This window comes from Quercus robur, chromosome 8 (assembly GCF_932294415.1).
Source record: "Quercus robur chromosome 8, dhQueRobu3.1, whole genome shotgun sequence".
In the NCBI taxonomy this organism is placed as follows: Eukaryota; Viridiplantae; Streptophyta; class Magnoliopsida; order Fagales; family Fagaceae; genus Quercus; species Quercus robur.
The window spans coordinates 46,142,335-46,159,927 of NC_065541.1; the positions used below are offsets into that span (position 1 = coordinate 46,142,335).

General features: G+C 34.5%; 2 protein-coding genes across 2 annotated transcripts; one reads left to right on the forward strand and one right to left on the reverse strand.

The window, feature by feature from the left end:
• The first annotated feature begins 1,128 nt into the window (after window positions 1-1,128).
• Window positions 1,129-5,198, forward strand: LOC126696218 (uncharacterized). Its single transcript, XM_050392991.1, has 8 exons — window positions 1,129-1,293; window positions 1,865-2,078; window positions 2,185-2,322; window positions 2,497-2,575; window positions 3,946-4,017; window positions 4,161-4,236; window positions 4,688-4,750; window positions 4,847-5,198. The coding sequence occupies exons 2-8, from the start codon at window positions 1,890-1,892 to the stop codon at window positions 4,938-4,940; spliced, it is 711 nt and encodes a 236-aa protein (XP_050248948.1). The 5' UTR covers window positions 1,129-1,293; window positions 1,865-1,889; the 3' UTR covers window positions 4,941-5,198.
• Window positions 5,199-12,257: 7,059 nt separating this feature from the next.
• LOC126696217 (anthranilate phosphoribosyltransferase, chloroplastic-like) lies at window positions 12,258-16,784 on the reverse strand. The gene is made up of 10 exons (XM_050392990.1): window positions 16,287-16,784; window positions 16,050-16,193; window positions 15,397-15,558; window positions 15,221-15,304; window positions 14,560-14,748; window positions 13,746-13,836; window positions 13,055-13,114; window positions 12,818-12,936; window positions 12,586-12,720; window positions 12,258-12,496 (listed from the first exon to the last, which is right to left on the reverse strand). The coding sequence occupies exons 1-10, from the start codon at window positions 16,485-16,487 to the stop codon at window positions 12,461-12,463; spliced, it is 1,221 nt and encodes a 406-aa protein (XP_050248947.1). The 5' UTR covers window positions 16,488-16,784; the 3' UTR covers window positions 12,258-12,460.
• Window positions 16,785-17,593: the final 809 nt, after the last annotated feature.

Genomic DNA, 17,593 nt, shown 5'->3' on the forward strand with positions numbered 1-17,593 from the left:
AGCCTAAAAACTTTGTACCTCTTAAGTTCGAATCCAGCTCAAGCTCAATAGCAATTTCGTTGCTCTTAAGCTCAAAGTCAGCTCTAGCTCAATAACAAATGTGGTTAATTAAGTTAAAACACCTCGATGCTTGATTTAGCTTAGCTATATTTCTTTTTCATCTCAAATCCTAATTTCGATGTAAAAAATGCAGTATTTCAGAAATCATTATCATTAACAGTTACAAAATAATAATTGAGAAATAGATGAAAGTTTTATAAATTTAAGTCCCAAACCCACAATTGTTTTTTGAATCCTTTTATGGAACTGTAAGGATAACTTTAATCACTTGTTAAAACCAACATCCATCTCTCTTTAAACAAACAATGTGTGACAACTAACGAACATACAGTAGAAGAGAAGAGTATATTGTACTACTTGGCAAAAGGCAAATATGGAGTTGACTTTTGGTAGTTTCAATTTACAACTTAGTTACAACTTACAATTTACAAATCTCGAGTTTTGAGACTCCAGTTTACTGAAGGAACTCAACTTGAGTTCTAAGTTGATGTGGATAAATAATTCACGTGAAATACGAGTCTATAAAATGGAAAAAACAAATCTAAAGAAGAAGAAAGCAAACCAAACAAAGAACAAGGCAGAAAGATCCAATAATCTTGTATTTGTCTATTGCAAGAACTAAGACTCGAGTTCCACATGAATTTTTATATCCACCTCTTGCCACAACCTAAAACTCGAATTTTAAAGATTTGAGTTCCTTCATTGAATTTGAATCTCTGAGACCGAAGATGCTACTTTGGGAAAAATAATTTGCAAAATCTGCTCACTAATGAAATTGTTAATAAATTCATGATTAAAAAAAAAAAAAAAAAACGCTTACAAACCCTTCACCCTTGAACACTTGTTTAAATTAAAATAATAATAATAATAATAACAACAACAAAACAAAACAATAAATTAGTTACAAAACCCGCCACCAGGACTACCTTCCGCGTACGTTAGCGTGAACCATATTCTTTTTCCACTTTTTTTTTTTTCTTTTTGTCTTTTTTGGGTCAGGTAAACTAACACGTAATGGGTCCCACTTCCTTTTTTTTACACTCCCACTCCCACGCCTTAATATATATAATTACGAAACCTTTACCTCAAAAATATCATCGTCCTCCTGCATCCGGCGCACGTTAGCAAAATTCTGTTTTTCTTTTTTTAGTTAAAAAAAAAAAAAAAAAAGTCAGATTATAATCAGACGGACTCTTCTTCTCGGCGATTCTCTTCTCCGACTTCGATTACCTGGTCAGTTCCCAAAATCCCTGATGCAGTTCGCTTTCGTTTAGATCTAAATCTAATTCTTTTTCTTTTTTCTTTTTTAATTTAATTAATATATATTTTTCAATCGAGGAATCCCACATATTTTTATTTTGAATTTTACTATCTCCGATCTGATTCTCTTTCCTTCTCTCCCACTTTTTTTTTGCTCTTAATTTGCTTTGTGTAAAATTTTGAAGTTTTTTTTTTTTTTTTGAGAAATTGCCTTGGGGAGTTAGGAGCTTATATTTTGCTTGAGAATCAGTGAAAGTTAGAAACTTTATCAGAAGTTTTCTGATTGAGCTGCTGAGAAAAATCAGAAGAAAAAAGCTCAACTTTTTGTTCTGCAATTGTTAATTGAATTATTCATTTATTAGAAAAGAAAGAGAAGGATTATATATAAGATTTCAAGCTCCAACTTTTGTTTTAAGAAAGCTCTATATCAAGTTGAATTCAGTTGTTTGATTGTGAATTTGAGTTAATTTTGTTTTATTTGGGTTAACTTCTTTGAAGATAAACTATGAAAATTGATCGAATTGCCCTTTGTACTCGCTTGTAGTGAGGAACAAGAAGAGATCAAAGATATGCCTCATAGAGAGATTGTAGTGAATGGAAGGAAAACACCTCCATCACTAGTTGATCTTTGCGTTAATACCACGATAGATAATTTAAGGTACCTTGGAGATGTTGGCGAAACGGATCTATATCTTCTTGATCAGATTTTGCCACATTGTACGCTTGACCAATTGATGCACGTCGAGAAGTCTTCACAAGTAGGAAGTGCTGCATTTAATCTTTGTCATTAGTTATTACTATTTTTTTCTGCTGTACTTAAGTGGGAATGTTAAAAATGTGTTCTTTTAATTAATTCGCTTGTAGGGAAGAGATCTAAGTCAAGTGACTGACAATTTGTGGAAGAAATTTTACGAAAAGCAGTTTGGTAAAGACAAGACAGAGGAAGTAGTCAGGAGGATGGTAAAAAGTAAGAAGACCTTTAAATGGATACAATTGTATGAGGTGATTTTCTATATTTCACTCCTTCGGTTGATCTTTTTTGTAGTTCCTATTGTTAGATGCAGTTTTCTTTTGTAGGAAGGTAGGTCGGTCCTTTTTGTAGCGAATGCAAATTTTGCAAACTATTTGTTGTGTTATAAAAAAATGTACTATTAAATTTGGGTGACTTACTTGCAGGCAAAATTGGAATACATTGCTGAGCAGGAGAAGGAAGCAGCTGCTCGATTTAAGCAACGATACGAGAAAATTGATGCACGTATGTTCTCTCGATATCAAGGATTCTAATGTTTACTTCTGTTATTTCCTGTGATCACATTTTATGTTTTACATTGCACGCTTCAGTACATATGATGTGTTTCTTAAAAGGTTGTGTCACAGTTGTAATTTTATATTATCTCCCTATTATTGCTGTGTCCATGTTGATTTAGTTGTGACCCTTTTTTTTGGATAAGTGATTTAGTTGTGACCTATGTTGCATTTGTCTTCGTTTTCATATACAAACTGAGTTTTGTTTCCATTCCATCATCTATCAATCCTTTCCTGTGTCATATTTTACCAAACATTGAGCCAGTTGGTCAGCCTAGAGAGACAAAAAGTGTTCCTTGGTTTATTGAACCCCCAGCCACCACCCCGAACCTCCTCCGCTGCCGACTGGCACCACTTTTTGAGGTTCCATTGGATGTAGGGGCAGTAGTAACTCAGGCCATCCCAATGTATTTTGAAAAAGATTCCAGTTTGCAATTGTATATTTTTAATTAAATCCTGAAATATTTTGGGACAAGTTTTAGTTTAGTGTTTCTCAGGTTTGGATATCGGTAACAATCCTATGTACCTTCAATTAATGGTTATTTAAGTTATTTCGCTGGCAGACTTATTTTACTGGGAACTCCATTTTAGGATTTTTTTTTTTTTTTTTTTCAAATAAGTAATAAAATTTTATTAATGATGAAAATCATTTCATGGTAATGATTGAACTCCATTTTAGGATTTTCTATAGTCAATGAGCTCCAACTCAATTGACACTTCTTTTACAAGAATGGGGGAGGGTAAGGTCGTGGGTTTCAAATCCACTAGGTGCTTATGTAACTTACTAATAAGAAAGAAAAGAAAAGATAGGATTCTATATAAACTTGATATCTTGGAATCTTATTCTTTCGCTATGCTTAAGATTACCAAAATACTTAGTATGTCTCCCTATGAGGTGCAGGGATGTAGGTCAATGATCCTGAGTAAAACCACAAATGATATCTTTTAGGGGGATAAATGATAGGAAATGTCAAATGAATGTGTCCTTTTTAATCACTTCTTGCACCTAGATCACTTGAGGCAACAAGGAAAATTTAGTGAGATCACATGGAAGTTCTACGCTACAACTTACTGCAGAAGATTGAGATAGAAATATTAGAAGGTAAGCAAAATATTGAGTCCTTGAGAATCTTCGTTCACACTTATTTTCAATTACAAGCATTTTCGAGGTTCTACCTTCTTTCTGTCCATGTTGCTTTGTAATATTTAAATCCTATGAAAATTTAATTCTGTGAATTTTTGTGCATTGTTTACTAGTTAAGTTCCTGGCTATTATTTTGTGCACATAAGAAATTCTTATAAGGTTTTCAACTTTTGTAGGAAAACAAAGTCGGCAAGTTCAGATTTGCACCAAAGTTCCACCTTCTAAAAATAAAAGAGGCTTTTTTGGAGGTAGCCTTTTTATTTCGCTGTGCTGATGTTGTTCAAGGAGTTCAGCAATCTATTTATATCAACTTGGGCAAGTTAAAGCCCCATGCTGAAACTTAAATGCTGAAGAGGATGATAGTTAATTTACTTTTGACAATTCTCTGTAGGCAGTGGACCTGGCTACAATGTTTCAAATGTGAAGAGCAACTTGATGAAGAAGTCAAAAGTAGATTATCTTAACAGGTAATCTTATAGGGAAAGTTCCTCTTGAAATTTTGTATCTACAGAAGATTGAAAAAAACAATGAACTCATAACCTACAGTGTGCAAATTAATTGTGTAATATTTTCTTATCAAAAAAGTACATACATCTAAGAAAAGAGTACTGGGCAGAAGGAAAGTAATTACACCCTTGCTCTGGACTAGAAACGTAGGTTTTGAGGCATCTGGGACTTTTTTATTTGATAAGTGACTGGTAAAGTACACACCTTTACTGGTGAGGGGCATACCTTTGATAAGTGCCAAAAAAATCATTTGATGATTTTGGTAGGTCCTGATTATTTCCTTCAAAGTTTCATGTTAAAAAATTTTGGGTTCTTATTAGGGCTTGTTGATTTGCCCTCAAGATTTCCTATTTTTGAAACAAGTTTTTCTCAGGGTATTTACTCTTTCTTTCTTCTTTTCCTTTTGAACAGTAATGAGATGAAAAATCGTGCAGCTATGAAGAGAATGGCCTCCCAGACCCAGAGGAACAGTGGGTAAGAGTCTCGGTTGGCATTATTCTAATAATGTGTATAAGAAGCTAAATATTGATGCATTTCCAGCTCTTATTCTACTGCTTCTTGTCCCTACAGTTGTAGCTCTTCCATGATGAGACCAGCTCAATTTAAAGGAAAAGATTCTGCTTCAACTTCTAAACCTTTGAAGCCCACAGGGAGAAGATTTTAGAAGCATGCCTTGTGAGTCTTGGCATTGCTATGGAGACAGCTATCTTGGATGGTATCCTTGCTCAAGCTTTGCAACATTATTACTCCTGTGTAGCTCTGTTTCTAAACAATCTGGGATTCAATCTTCTCTAGCCAGGCAATATCATGCTTTTCCTTGCTTGTACTTGTTCTTCTTACCCTTTATTACATCCCAAGAAGGAATATTTTGTTGTAATACTTCTTTTAATACAAAGTGGTAACAAAATTAAGATTTGTGATCTTGATTTTTGTAATTTGATGTGCTTTCTTTTTGGCAAATGTAGTAGCTCTATATCATATAATTATTGGCAAGTGTCAAGAGTTTGTACCATCAGCTGTTGTGTGCAATAGAGTTCACTCTTCATTTTCTATTTGGAAGTGGTTGCAGGTTCAATTAAATGGGAATCCTTATTGACAATGGGAGAGAGGCAAAATGTGTTCGGTCTTTGATCCAGAAACAGCAAGCAAGATTTTGTAGCTTCTCCTAACCAAGGATCATTGGATTTAATTGAATGGAAAACTACTGTGACCGCATCATATTTGAAGGTAAAGCCGGTAATGTTCTAACCCAATACAGATCTACTCTAGCCCAGCTGGATCATCTCTTCCACTAAGGTAAAAAAACTCCACTGTTAGTGGGTTGAAGTTATGCTCTCTCCCATGTAATCAAGCCCCTATATTCGGCAGCCCATAATCTGGACGGGTCCTTTTTTTTGTAACAGAATCAGGGCTCATCTCCATTTATCATCTCCTACCCTCTATCCTTCAAACAGAGAGGGAAGATGGTATGGTCCCTTAATTTTTCCTTTATACTAGTCAAGTTGCAATTGGGATTCCTTGTAATTACTTATAAACTCACAATCTAACTAGTGAACACCCAATGTGTGACTCCGCACATGTCCACACAACACACATTTAACAATCTAATAGGGGTATAACAAATGAAGACTTCCTGTAGAAATTTAGGTATTTTTACCAGCTCTATCACAAATCGCACAGTATGGGTAGATGAGAGAAAGGAGAATGGAAGAGTTTCCTCAATACTTTTTTTTATATCTTTCGATTCTCCTTTTCTCCTACTGTTTCTTAACTTTCCCTTTACTTTGGTAATTGATATTCAAAATAAGCAGCAGCTAAATCGTTGGAGCTCTTGTAAGTGTTCCAAATGCCTTTTTCTAGATCTTTCAATTATCCTCTTCTTTTACTGTTTCCCTAACTTTCCCTTTACCTTGGACTTAGTGGTTATGGACTGAGCTTGAACACTTAGGTTGTGATTGTTAGGAGGTGAAATAGGATGGATGGAAAACTTTGGAGAAAAAAATGGAAGGAAAATTTTTTTGGAATGTGTATGGTTGGGTGAGGAGAAAGGAAAATAAACTGTAGGGCCCAGGTCTTTTCTTCTCGGGCTCACAAAAAAGTTTTCTTTTTTCCAAAATTGAGAGAAAACTGAAGGAAGAAAATGGGATTGCTTAATGGACGAAAATGCCCATGTTCCCTTGCACATGGGCTTTGTCCACATCAGTAGCCTTAATTTTTTTTTCTTTTCCCATTTGTTTCATCTAGTTGCTCTGGTTTTTTTTTTTTTCATTTGCACATACACAATTTTTTTTTTTGGCTAAATAAATGTATTACTTTCTTGTTTTATTTAATGAGGACATAATTGGGTGATTGCTTTTTTTTTTTTTTGGATTTTTTTTTTTTACTTTTTTGTTTTAATTAGGCATCATTTTTTAATAAGGGTATATGAGTAAATTTATGCAAATTTACTTTTTCATCCATTCACTTTTTCACTCTCAACTAACAAAAATGAGGGAAATTAAATTCTTTTCTATCCTATCACTTTTCCATCCCTCCAACCAAACAGACCCTTATGTTGGACCTTGACATTAATGACATCTCAATCTAAACGATTCTAAACCTATGTGCATTGTGTGAAATTGAAGCTTCTTGAGCCAGCTAAAAACCTTCTTTATATACATAAGGAAGTTGGTCGATCCATATGAAATTAGTCATAAAAACATTATTGTTGTGATTTAACATTGTGGCACATGTAATGTTTTCTTCAAAAAGTATTTGGTCTCTACATTCATTTGTTTGATTTTATGCAATGCGCTTGACGATCACCTTGTGCCATTGCTTTGATCATCAACTTTTTCTATCAATAGTTCATACATCCTCCGTTATTTCATTTTCATTGATTTATTGATATTGTAGATTTTGAATTCATGTACGAGAGATTTTCAAGCATGAGTAAATTAGGTTACTTTATGAAGCTTTTTGAGGATGTCTTCTTGAATTAAAGCCGCAAGCATAATTGATCATTGTTCGATTTCCTTACGAGCAATCACAAATGGCTAAGCTCAACTCATTCACCCTGTGTGTGAAATACAAACGCAAGCTTAGGTAGAAATCTCAGTCATGTCCATGATCTAATGTAAAAATGGTCATCTAGATAGTCTGTTTTTGTTGATTTACAACGTGTTTGGTTGGGGTGATTCAGGGGAGGGTGGAAAAGGGAGAGAGGAAAATAGTTTTAGGTTGTTTGGTTGGGAAGGGAAAATGGGAGGGATTTTGGGGGGACCTAAGTGTTTTCTCCCCAAGTCCACCAAAAATGAATCTCCCCGATTTAGGGAGGAAAAAAAAAGGGCTTAAAAGCAAAGATCAATTTCGCCTCCATTATAAAGTTGCGCCACAATTCATTTGGGATTTTTTATTTGCTTTTTTAATATTTTATTTTAACCAATTTAATTAATCACATTTTGCTTCTAAAAGAAATAATCACATTTTTTATAATATAAAAATAAATTGACAGAGAAAGAAGGTAATATAAAGTAATAATTGTGTTGTTTCACTTTTATAATGTGTCTAATTATTTCTTATATACTACATAATAGGAACATAAGAGTAAATTAAAACAAACTACCTTTTCCAAGCTTTCATTTTTCTTCTCAACTAAACAAATGAGTTTTTCATTCTTCCACTTTCCTATCCTCCCAACCAAACACATATGATGGAAAACTAAATTTTTTCTATTCCCCACTTATTCATCCCCCAACCAAACAAAGTCTAAGGCTGCGTTTGTTTCAGTGTAAAATATTTTTCGGGTGTAAAATATTTTCAGGTGAAAATATTTTTGGTAAAGGAAAATATTTTCTAGTGTTTGGTTGCATTTTAAAAATTATATTAGAAAACAATTTTCAGTGTTTGGTAACATTCTGAAAATGCTATTTTCTTACAAATTTTTCATATTTTCTTAGCCATTTTCTCAACTTCCAAGCAAATTTTGGATCTGTTTGGATTGAACTTATTTTTGCTGAAACTGAAAATACTGTAGCAAAATAATTTTTAAATGTGTGAATAGTATCGTGGGACCCATTTTTAATAAAAAAGTTTTTGAAAAGTGATATTTATGGGTCCCGTGAACAGTGCATAGGACCCACTGATGTGATAAAGGGACGAAAAAGCAAGAAAATGCGGCTACTGTTCATGAACAGTAGCCGCTATCTCCTGCTGCAGCTGACAAAAAAAAAAAAAGAGAAAATGCAACTCACAAAACGCAACACACGTTTCAGTGCTATCCAAACACATATTTTATATCACAAAATCCACTACAACCCACACATCAGCACCCACAGAAAATCCACCACTATCCACACAAAACCCACCACCACACAACACAGAAACCACCAAAATGCCACCACCCACACCACCACAACAAAAAAAAAAAAAATCATAGATCAAAGAGAGAAAGCAGATCGGCGACGAGATCGACCTAGAGGAGGAGATAGATCGACAAGTGGCGGACGACGAGATCGACCCAAAGGAGGAGATGATTTGACCTAGAGGAGGACGAGATCGATCAAGTGGCGGCAGGCTTCATGTGGCACGATCTTGGCGGGACAATCTCGGCAAGGCGAAGTCGACAACGCGATCTAGCCAGCGCGTCTGGGGTTGGGGCGCGATCTCGCCGGCGTGTTTGGTTGCGCAAAGTCGAAAGCTCTCTACTCTCTCTCTCTCTCTCTCTCTCTCTCTCTCTCTCTCTCTCTCTCTCTCTCTCTCTCTCTTTACGCGTCTGAGTTCGGAAATGGTTTGAAGTGAAAATAGAAACGTAAAACAATTTCCGAGTCAAAGCCTTTATTTTACGGTCAAATGAAATGCTTTTCCGAAAATTCAATTTTCCATGCGCAACCAAACACACGGTGAGGTGTAAAATGATTTCTTGAAATGATTTAAAGCCAAAACAAATGCACCATAAGTGTTCTCTTAAAGAAATGCCTTGGCTCGTAGAATATCAAATAGCAAATTCATCAAGATCAGATACCATTCTTCCAAGCATAGCATTTTTCAGTGGACTGTCCTTCCTTTTGATTATAGTGGTAGTACTATTCCGGAGCATTTATCAGTGGAGTGTCCTTCCTTTTGATGATAGTGGTAGTACTGTTTCGGATCATAGAACTTTGGAAATGAGCTTGATGGAGGCTTTGGATTAACCGGGTCTATCACTTCTTTGATGAAACATAAATTTCCTCGAGGAAACACTGTGGGAAACCAAAAAAAAAAAAAAAAAAAAAAAAAACATAAATTTCCTCAAGAATATGGTATAGTGACTAGTCATTGAGTTTCTCATTGTTATGAAAAATAGAGAAGTGAAAAGTATTGTTCAACTTGGATGCTAGAAATAATCATGTAGGTAGGATTGAAGTGAGCAGAAGATGGTAATTGGAAAAGAATTAAACTTTAGGATTTTTTTCATTCGCCTTAAATTTGGCATCTGTTATCTCACTTTGCTGGTAGAGAGTGAACTTCACAAAATCATATTAAATATATTTTCAAAAGGGAACTTTTCAAAATGAGTACATCAATTTGACAACTTCTCATAGTCTCATAATCTAAATTTTTTACCTTTGCATACTAGTTGAACAGAAGCCTGCATACTTTGATGGATAGAGGTTAAAAAAAAAAAGAAAAAAAAAAGAGAAGAAACACCTGAAGAAGGGTGTGGAGAATATAACCTGCTTGGCCTTGTTCAACAACATCTGTAGCTCTTCTTTGCTCTTTCTGCTTGAGCTGAACACCAATCCCATTTCTATATTTGTATGAGAAAGAGAGAGAGCATACACATTGATAGTTCCTCAACCAATCATTTTCCTGCAATTCCATCTCTTTGGTTTAACTACTTCAAAATTAAATACTGCACTTATTTATTGTCGTAGGTATATTACATCTTGTGTAACAACTTTGGCATAAACATACCCTAATATTGAAAAACAGATTTTTTTGCGCTTTGGGCAATTTTTGCTAATAATTTTGTTACGTGGCAAAAAAACAAACATATTAGTTAAGTAGCATCTCGAATTTTAGAGACTTGAGTTCTAAAAGGTGGTAAAGCTGATGTGGCTTAAAATCCACATGGAACTCCGTGGAACTATAGACTTGAGTCCTTTCTGTAAAGTTATAGTTTTTACATAACATTTATGTTGACTATATTCCATGACAAAAAGTGTTATAATTTCATTAATTTATTTCCTTGTATTTTGTGAGATTTAATTGTAATGAGTTTAGTCTTAAGTGGTGAAAATTTGATCAAGACAGTTGAAGGTCACATGAGGAGCACATGTCAATAGCTGAAAAGTCAGTGTATCTCGCGAGTAATCTCACAACTTGGCCAACCCGTGAGATACTTTGACTAGCTGGATTTTAAGTGTGACTTTCCTACCCTTCACCCATACTATATATACATTCGTTACTCACAAAATTAAAAAGAGGTTATAGAAAACCCTAAAAAGGTTTCTACAACATCCACCATTTTAGAGAGAGCTATTTATCCTTAAATGAGAATTCCTTTGTAGTCTCTTCTCTTTCCCCTCTCCCACAGTCATACCTTAAGAGGAGATTTATACGCAATCACAACCCATACCCATTCAAAGTGTAGAGAGTGTTTTGGAGTTTGGAAAGTATTTGGTCTTTGCCAAAATAAGCTGATAAGGCTTGGCAGTGCAATCGGGCAATATTGCGGGATTTGGGAAACTAGTGAAGACAAGATTTTGAGAAGTCCGTTGGTAGCTGGAGCTTGGAGGGCTCAAGTATTTTAGGTAGATTAGATTTGGAAAATCTTTTTGGTATCCTTGTTCTCCAACTTATTCACTAGTGGATCATTTCGGCTTGGAAGACTACAGAGAGGTGTTTATGCCGAGTTCTTTGGTTTTCCTCTTCGATAACACATCATTGTGTTATCTTGGATTTGAGTTTCTCTTCCCTACTGCCCTTTACCTTTTAGCACTGCATCTATTTGTTCTCCAACTTATTCACTAGTGGATCATTTCGGTTTGGAAGAATGTGGAAAGGTTTTTATGCCGAGTTCTTTGGTTTCCTCTTCGATAACACATCATTGTGTTATATTGGATTTAAGTCTCTTTTCCCTACTGCCCTTTACCTTTTAGCACTGCATCTATTTGTTCATCCATACTATTGTTTAATGCTTTGATTAATTAATTTGCTCATCATGTATATTTTGCATTAAATGTGTTGAGCTTAACATTAATCAAGCCGTAATTAAAATTGGAGGTCTAAACAAGCTCTAGTAATTTAGATTATCGAGCTTTCACTTTCAATGAACAAAATTGATAGAACACAACATGCATAGAACACAATTCACCAAAAATACACCTTTAGGTTCTCAAATTTTCACATAAACACGAACCCATCCACATCTCACCTGCAAAACCAACAAAAAACAAATTCAAGTGCCACCACCTCATCCTCGATCCACGAACCTCATAGCCTCCGCCTCATAAATCCACTACCTGCATGCCGCCTAGAGTTCCATAGGGTACCGAATCAGATATAAAGAGGGGAAAGTTCATGGGTTTTGATAAGGGGTTTTGACCAAGAGAGATCGGGAATGAGACAAAGCGAGAGAGAAGAGAGAAAGCTTCGGCCTAGTGTTTGTGCTCAAGCTCAATGAGTGAGCTTCGGCCTTGGAGGCCCAATTTGGGCTTGATCTAAAAAGCAGAAGAGAGGTTCATAAAGAAGAAGAAATGATCGATTTAGGCTAGGGTCAGATTTTTTTCTCATGGTTTTCTTTAAGGAACTTAAGTCTTAGAGTTCCAAGTGGATTTTTTTTTTTTTTTCTTTTCACATCAACTTTGCCACCTCTTGGAACTTGAGTTTTTGAGACTTGAGATGTTACTTAACTAATATGTTTGCTATTGGGACACATAAAGAAATTGTTAGCAAAAATTGCCCAAAGAGCAAAAAAATCCTTGAAAAGCATCGGCATGAAGCATAAAGCTCTATTGATTACAAGATTTGGCTTTAAACAAGGCTTTATTCAAAATTTAAGCAGGCGAAATTTTTCATTGTTCAAAGTATCCATTCCAACAAGAGAACAAAAAACATCCATTACATAATTTACATTGAAACCTTCAAGTCTGAATACTTTTACATTTCCCGTGCAATTTTTTGGCTGTCAATCTTCAGAAGTCACTAACTGATATTAGAGACTCAGGCATGCTTAAGGGCTGCTTCGTTTTTTGATTTCTGCAATCACCAAACAAACGAGATCAAAGTGTACAAGTCAATCACAATTTGAAGCTATATTAATTTTAGAAGTTTTTTATTTAACCTACATTGGAGATATTTATCCACAAATTAAGCGTCTCCCGAGCTTTTCCTGATTCATGTGTTTCACGAGCCAAAATTACCCCTTCACCCAAGGTGTTCACATGGCCACTAACCAACAAAGCTGCTGCTGCATTCATTATCTGTTCAAACATTTTGATGATCATTAGATTTCTCAATCATAAGTAATAACCTATGACATTAACATTTTAATGATAGCCAAACTGCCAAAGTGCTTACAAGTGCATCAGCAACGGACCCTTTTTGTCCTGATAACACACGCTTTAGAACCTCTGCATTATACTCTGGATCTCCACCTCTCAAGCTATCTAAAGTGCAGCGGGGAATGCCAAACTCCACTATCAAATAAACATTATGTCTTTATCAGTGAGTATAAAGAAATTGTTCATAACCATTACTACGTAGAAACTAATCAAAGATGAAAAGAAAAAAAAAATTTAGGAGGAAGATTCTCACCTGGATCAAATGAGAATCTCTCAATGTTTTTTGGAGTGACATCAAGGATTAATCCAGGTCCTGTATTCAAATCATTGATCTGTGACTAAGATGAGATTTAATAATATACTTAAACAGATAAACTATAAAAGGTATAAAAGGGCACACCTCATCAAGATTGATAGGGCATCTTCATTTGTACATGTATTGATAGGGTTCTAGAAAATTTTAAATTATGCAATAGACTGAGGACAAAATGTGATAGGACATAAATTGACAACATAAATTATGCAAAGGGCTCCTCTTTAGAAAGGTTCCCTACATTATCAAAAAATAAAAAGAATAAAAAATAAACCTAATGCTTTTTTTTTTTTTTTTTACTGAAAAAATATGTTCTTTTTTGACATAGATAAGCAATGTTATATGCTATTCAAATACAAATAATAGTAATAATAATAATTTGGCACTAATAACTAATGCAAAATGTAAAGACATACAGTTTTTTTATTTGTAAATCTATGTAAATGGTTTGGATCAATAAGAAAAATGACCAAGGCATGTAAAAATGGTTTATGCCCGATCAATCTTGACGGAAGGCTGCCTCATCATAGTTTATCTCATAATTTAAAAATAGAGAGAGATAAATTTCAAATTCTACAATTGTAATAAGCGTACTTTAGCCTTTTTATTTTCATTTTAATGAGTATCTTACCTAGGGGACTCATTTCATCTAAACCCTCTGAGTGAACAACTAATGCTCTTTCCATGCCAAAGAGCTGCAGTGCTTTGGCCATTTTTAAGACCTATACAACAAATAGAACATAAAATGAGAGAAAAACTCACGACCACATATATGCAAGTACAAAACACTTAAGAGTTTTCAGTCAATTATACATAATACATTAATGAACAATTCAGGCAAGGCCCAATCAAAATAAAAATCCTTCGAATCTTACCAGCAATTACTCTATTGATTAAGAATCTATTAAATCATAACCTCATGTCTACTGAAACCATCTTGGAAAAAGAGTGACTACATTTGAAATAATGTAATATTCTATCACTTTCATTATGTAATTAGTTTCAAATATTTTAAACTTCAGGTGTGGTTAAAGAAAAAATGACAAATATCCTATGGACCTTAGCAACAACCTGTTGCTATGAGAAAAGTAAAATAAAAAAAGTGCTCATAGGCCTTCCTGTTGTTCACAAAGTTGGCATTTAAGTGATCTCAGGTGCATTGAAATTATTTTGAAACTTGTTAAAGAAAAATGCAATCTGTTTCATAAACATAGAAAAAACTGAGAATCATACAGTGAAAGCAGTGAAGCTTGAATCATTGACCGTGTATACAAACAGCCATGCTACCACCTTGAGTTTATTGCTACAGGAACTTGATGAAAAAAAAAATGATTTTTATTTTTTGGTGGGGGGAAGTTAAATGAAATTAAATAATCAAGAAATATAGTTTTAGGAGAGTAGATGATAATACTAATATTTCAGCTATTCTTGATGCAAATACTTACCAAGTCTTCCTTGTATACACCAACAACAGCAAAAGGCACTCTTGCTGGATTCAACATTGGACCCAATATGTTGAATACAGTTTTTACTTTTAGCTTTTTTCTAACAGGGCTGACAATCTTCATTGCTGGGTGATATCTTGGAGACATCATAAACCCAATTCCTCCCTCATTCACACACCTCTTCACCCCCTGAGTTAAAAAAAAAAAAAAAAAAAATTATGAGGAATTGAATTATTATAGGCAAAAATCATTTGTTCACAATATTGGCACTCTTTTCATATTATATAAGTCTTTTTCTTTTTTTTTTTTTTTTTTTTTTTATATATATATAAGAGAAGATGTTGACATAATAAACCCCAGCATATAAGTTTTTTTTTTCTCTGATAGATGTATTGCGTTCTTAAGGAAATAATATATAAAGAATAGGGCTTCAATTAGAGATAGCATTCTCCTCTGATTGCAAAATTATCACTATAACTTCAAGCCTGATATTTATTTCATAAATTGTCTATAAAGTCTAGTGCCGCCAATTTATAATCTCCTAGTGGTCAGAATGTGCTTCTCACCACAAATGAAGCTGCTCTGAGGCATAGTCACTCACTAGCCATAATATCATTCGAGCATCAATTCAACTTTGAAAAATAAAATTAATTACACTAACCTCCGGATCCAAGTCATTAACTACTCCCAATGCCTCTAATACATCAGCACTTCCACATGCGGAAGAACTTGACCTATTTCCTTGCTGAACACAAACCAATTAACCAATCACCATTTCATTCCTTTATATCTCAATAAAGATCAAAGCATCAAAAGTAAATGCAGAGGGGTGCCAACCTTCGCAACTTTTGCACCACAAGCTGCAGCGAGTATTGAAGCCCCAGTGGAAATGTTCACCGTGTTTGCTCCATCACCACCAGTTCCAACGATGTCGACTGCATCAACCAACCCTTCTATCTTCACACTATGCTTGAGCATGGCCCTTGCCAACCCCACAATCTGTTTGAAAAATCATTAAAACCCCATAAAAATATTCACTTTCACTATCCTCCATTTTTTGAGATAGGTAGATAGTGGGAGGGAGGAGGTGGGGTTCAAACCACAGACATGATACACTACAAAGAATGCCAACTACCATTGGGTTATCACTTGAATCCCTCATTATCCTCCATTTGTTTCAACATTAAGCATACTTTTATAGACAAAAATTTGAATTGACTTGAGTCCTTAAAAGGCATTCAGGCAAAAAACTTGGGTGGGGTGGAATCAGAATTTATCAAGTAAAAATCTATTAAGATAATTTTTTTGGTGTTAAGAAGCAGCTAGAATGCATGTCTTGATTATCATTATTTCATGAAATTTCACTTTTATAGACAATTAATTCTACTAGCCTATCTATCAATTCCAAGGGGTCGTACAGCATACTATAATTTTAAAATGCCAATTGATAAAACTCAGTCCAACAGAGCCCCAAAGAAGAGAACTCTTACCTCTTCATATGTCTCTCCTTTGGCTCTCAGCAGAACAAGAAAAGCACTTATCAGTGCCTCATTTGCATCTTTCAGTAAAAAATCCAGGGAAGCCTCAGCCTCAGCCTCAGACAAATCAACACGACTTATCAATGTTTCAATCAACTGCAACAACCAAAAAAAAAAAATCAGAAACCAGTAGAAGCCAGAAGCCAAAATGACAAATAAACACAAAATGAAACACCCCCAAATCCATACCTCATTAAAAGATGATATTTTTTGGGTTGAACTCTCAGAAACAGTGCTGGGAAATGCAGAGACCAGAGTGGTTGTATGTCTTATTAGTTGATTTGTGTGAAGAGTTGGGTGTGTGAAGAAGCAATTTCGAGGACCATTAAGCTTGGGAATGGAATTCAAAGAAGGGAAAAAGATTTGAGATTTGTAGGAGGAGACTGCCATTACAGCCCAAGTTCACAACAAAAGCTAATCTTTGAAAACAGAAACTGTGTCTGTGAATGTATTTGGCGGTATGAGTGAAAAAGGAATGGGCTGTACAGCTTAATATAGCAGCTATTATATTATGTTCCAGAAGAGGTGAATTATTAGAGAATCCATTAGTGGCGTTACCATTTGTGAAGGTTAACCGTTAACGTAAGGTTTGGTCTGGTGAGTGAGCTGTGACTGTGAGCATGAGGATGAGGTAGCAGTAGCAGATTCCCATGTAAACTGTAAAGACGTCAACAGTGTAAAGGTTGTTCACTGTCACGATAGGAAAATTCTTAGGCGGTCCCAAAGTATAATGAAATGGTGTTCTTTCTTCTCACATTTATGATAGACTCACCATGAATTTAATGAGCGGATTCCATCATAAATGTAAGAGAAAGAAACACCATTCTTCATGCTCCAAGAATACCTAAGAATTACTCGTCATGACATATCTATGCTACTATTGGATGTCCTTGAACAAATTCATAACCTCTCTCAAATATCTCTATTTTTTTAATTAAACAATTTTAAATTTAAAAACACACCGTTAAAGTTCACGTAAAGAAATATTCGAAAAACGAGGATATTATCTCGATTTCACTTTTTGTTAAGGTCATCCACAATAGTAAATGTTATTCTATTTTATTTTACCATCTTAAAAAGTTACTTTATTAATTATATTATATCATTTTACAATATTTTCAATATCCGAACTTTTATTTTACAATACAATACATTAAAGTAATATATTTACATAATAAAATAATATATTTCAAAATATAAATAAAAGCCAGCAGGGAGAGGGAGACAGAGATTAAGACGTGAGAGAGAGTGGGAGGAGAGAGGATTGAATAAAAAAATATTACTTCTTTTCTACAATTGTTTGTGATGGTACTTAGCACAATTCTACTTTTTTTTTTTTAAGGATACAAGGCATATACAAGACTTGATGTTGGCTTGTTTTTTGCTTTGAATAGTAAATTCCTCAACATATACCATTTATCTTGGGCCACTGCAGATGCTCTAAAAGTATCTATATCTTACTTTTAAACATTATTCCACATGTCTTTTTTAAAAAA

Bases quoted from the DNA above. Each gene is read 5' to 3' on its own strand.
- LOC126696218 (XM_050392991.1), top strand. From the start codon at position 1,890: ATGCCTCATAGAGAGATTGTAGTGAATGGAAGGAAAACACCTCCATCA. The intron at 2,079-2,184 runs GTAGGAAGTGCT...ATTCGCTTGTAG, and splicing joins ACGTCGAGAAGTCTTCACAA to GGAAGAGATCTAAGTCAAGT. The intron at 2,323-2,496 runs GTGATTTTCTAT...ACTTACTTGCAG, and splicing joins AATGGATACAATTGTATGAG to GCAAAATTGGAATACATTGC.
- LOC126696217 (XM_050392990.1), bottom strand. From the start codon at position 16,487: ATGGCAGTCTCCTCCTACAAATCTCAAATCTTTTTCCCTTCTTTGAAT. The intron at 14,749-15,220 runs GTTAGTGTAATT...TTTTTAACTCAG, and splicing joins TTAATGACTTGGATCCGGAG to GGGGTGAAGAGGTGTGTGAA. The intron at 12,937-13,054 runs GTGAGAATCTTC...TTTATTTGATAG, and splicing joins GAGATTCTCATTTGATCCAG to TGGAGTTTGGCATTCCCCGC.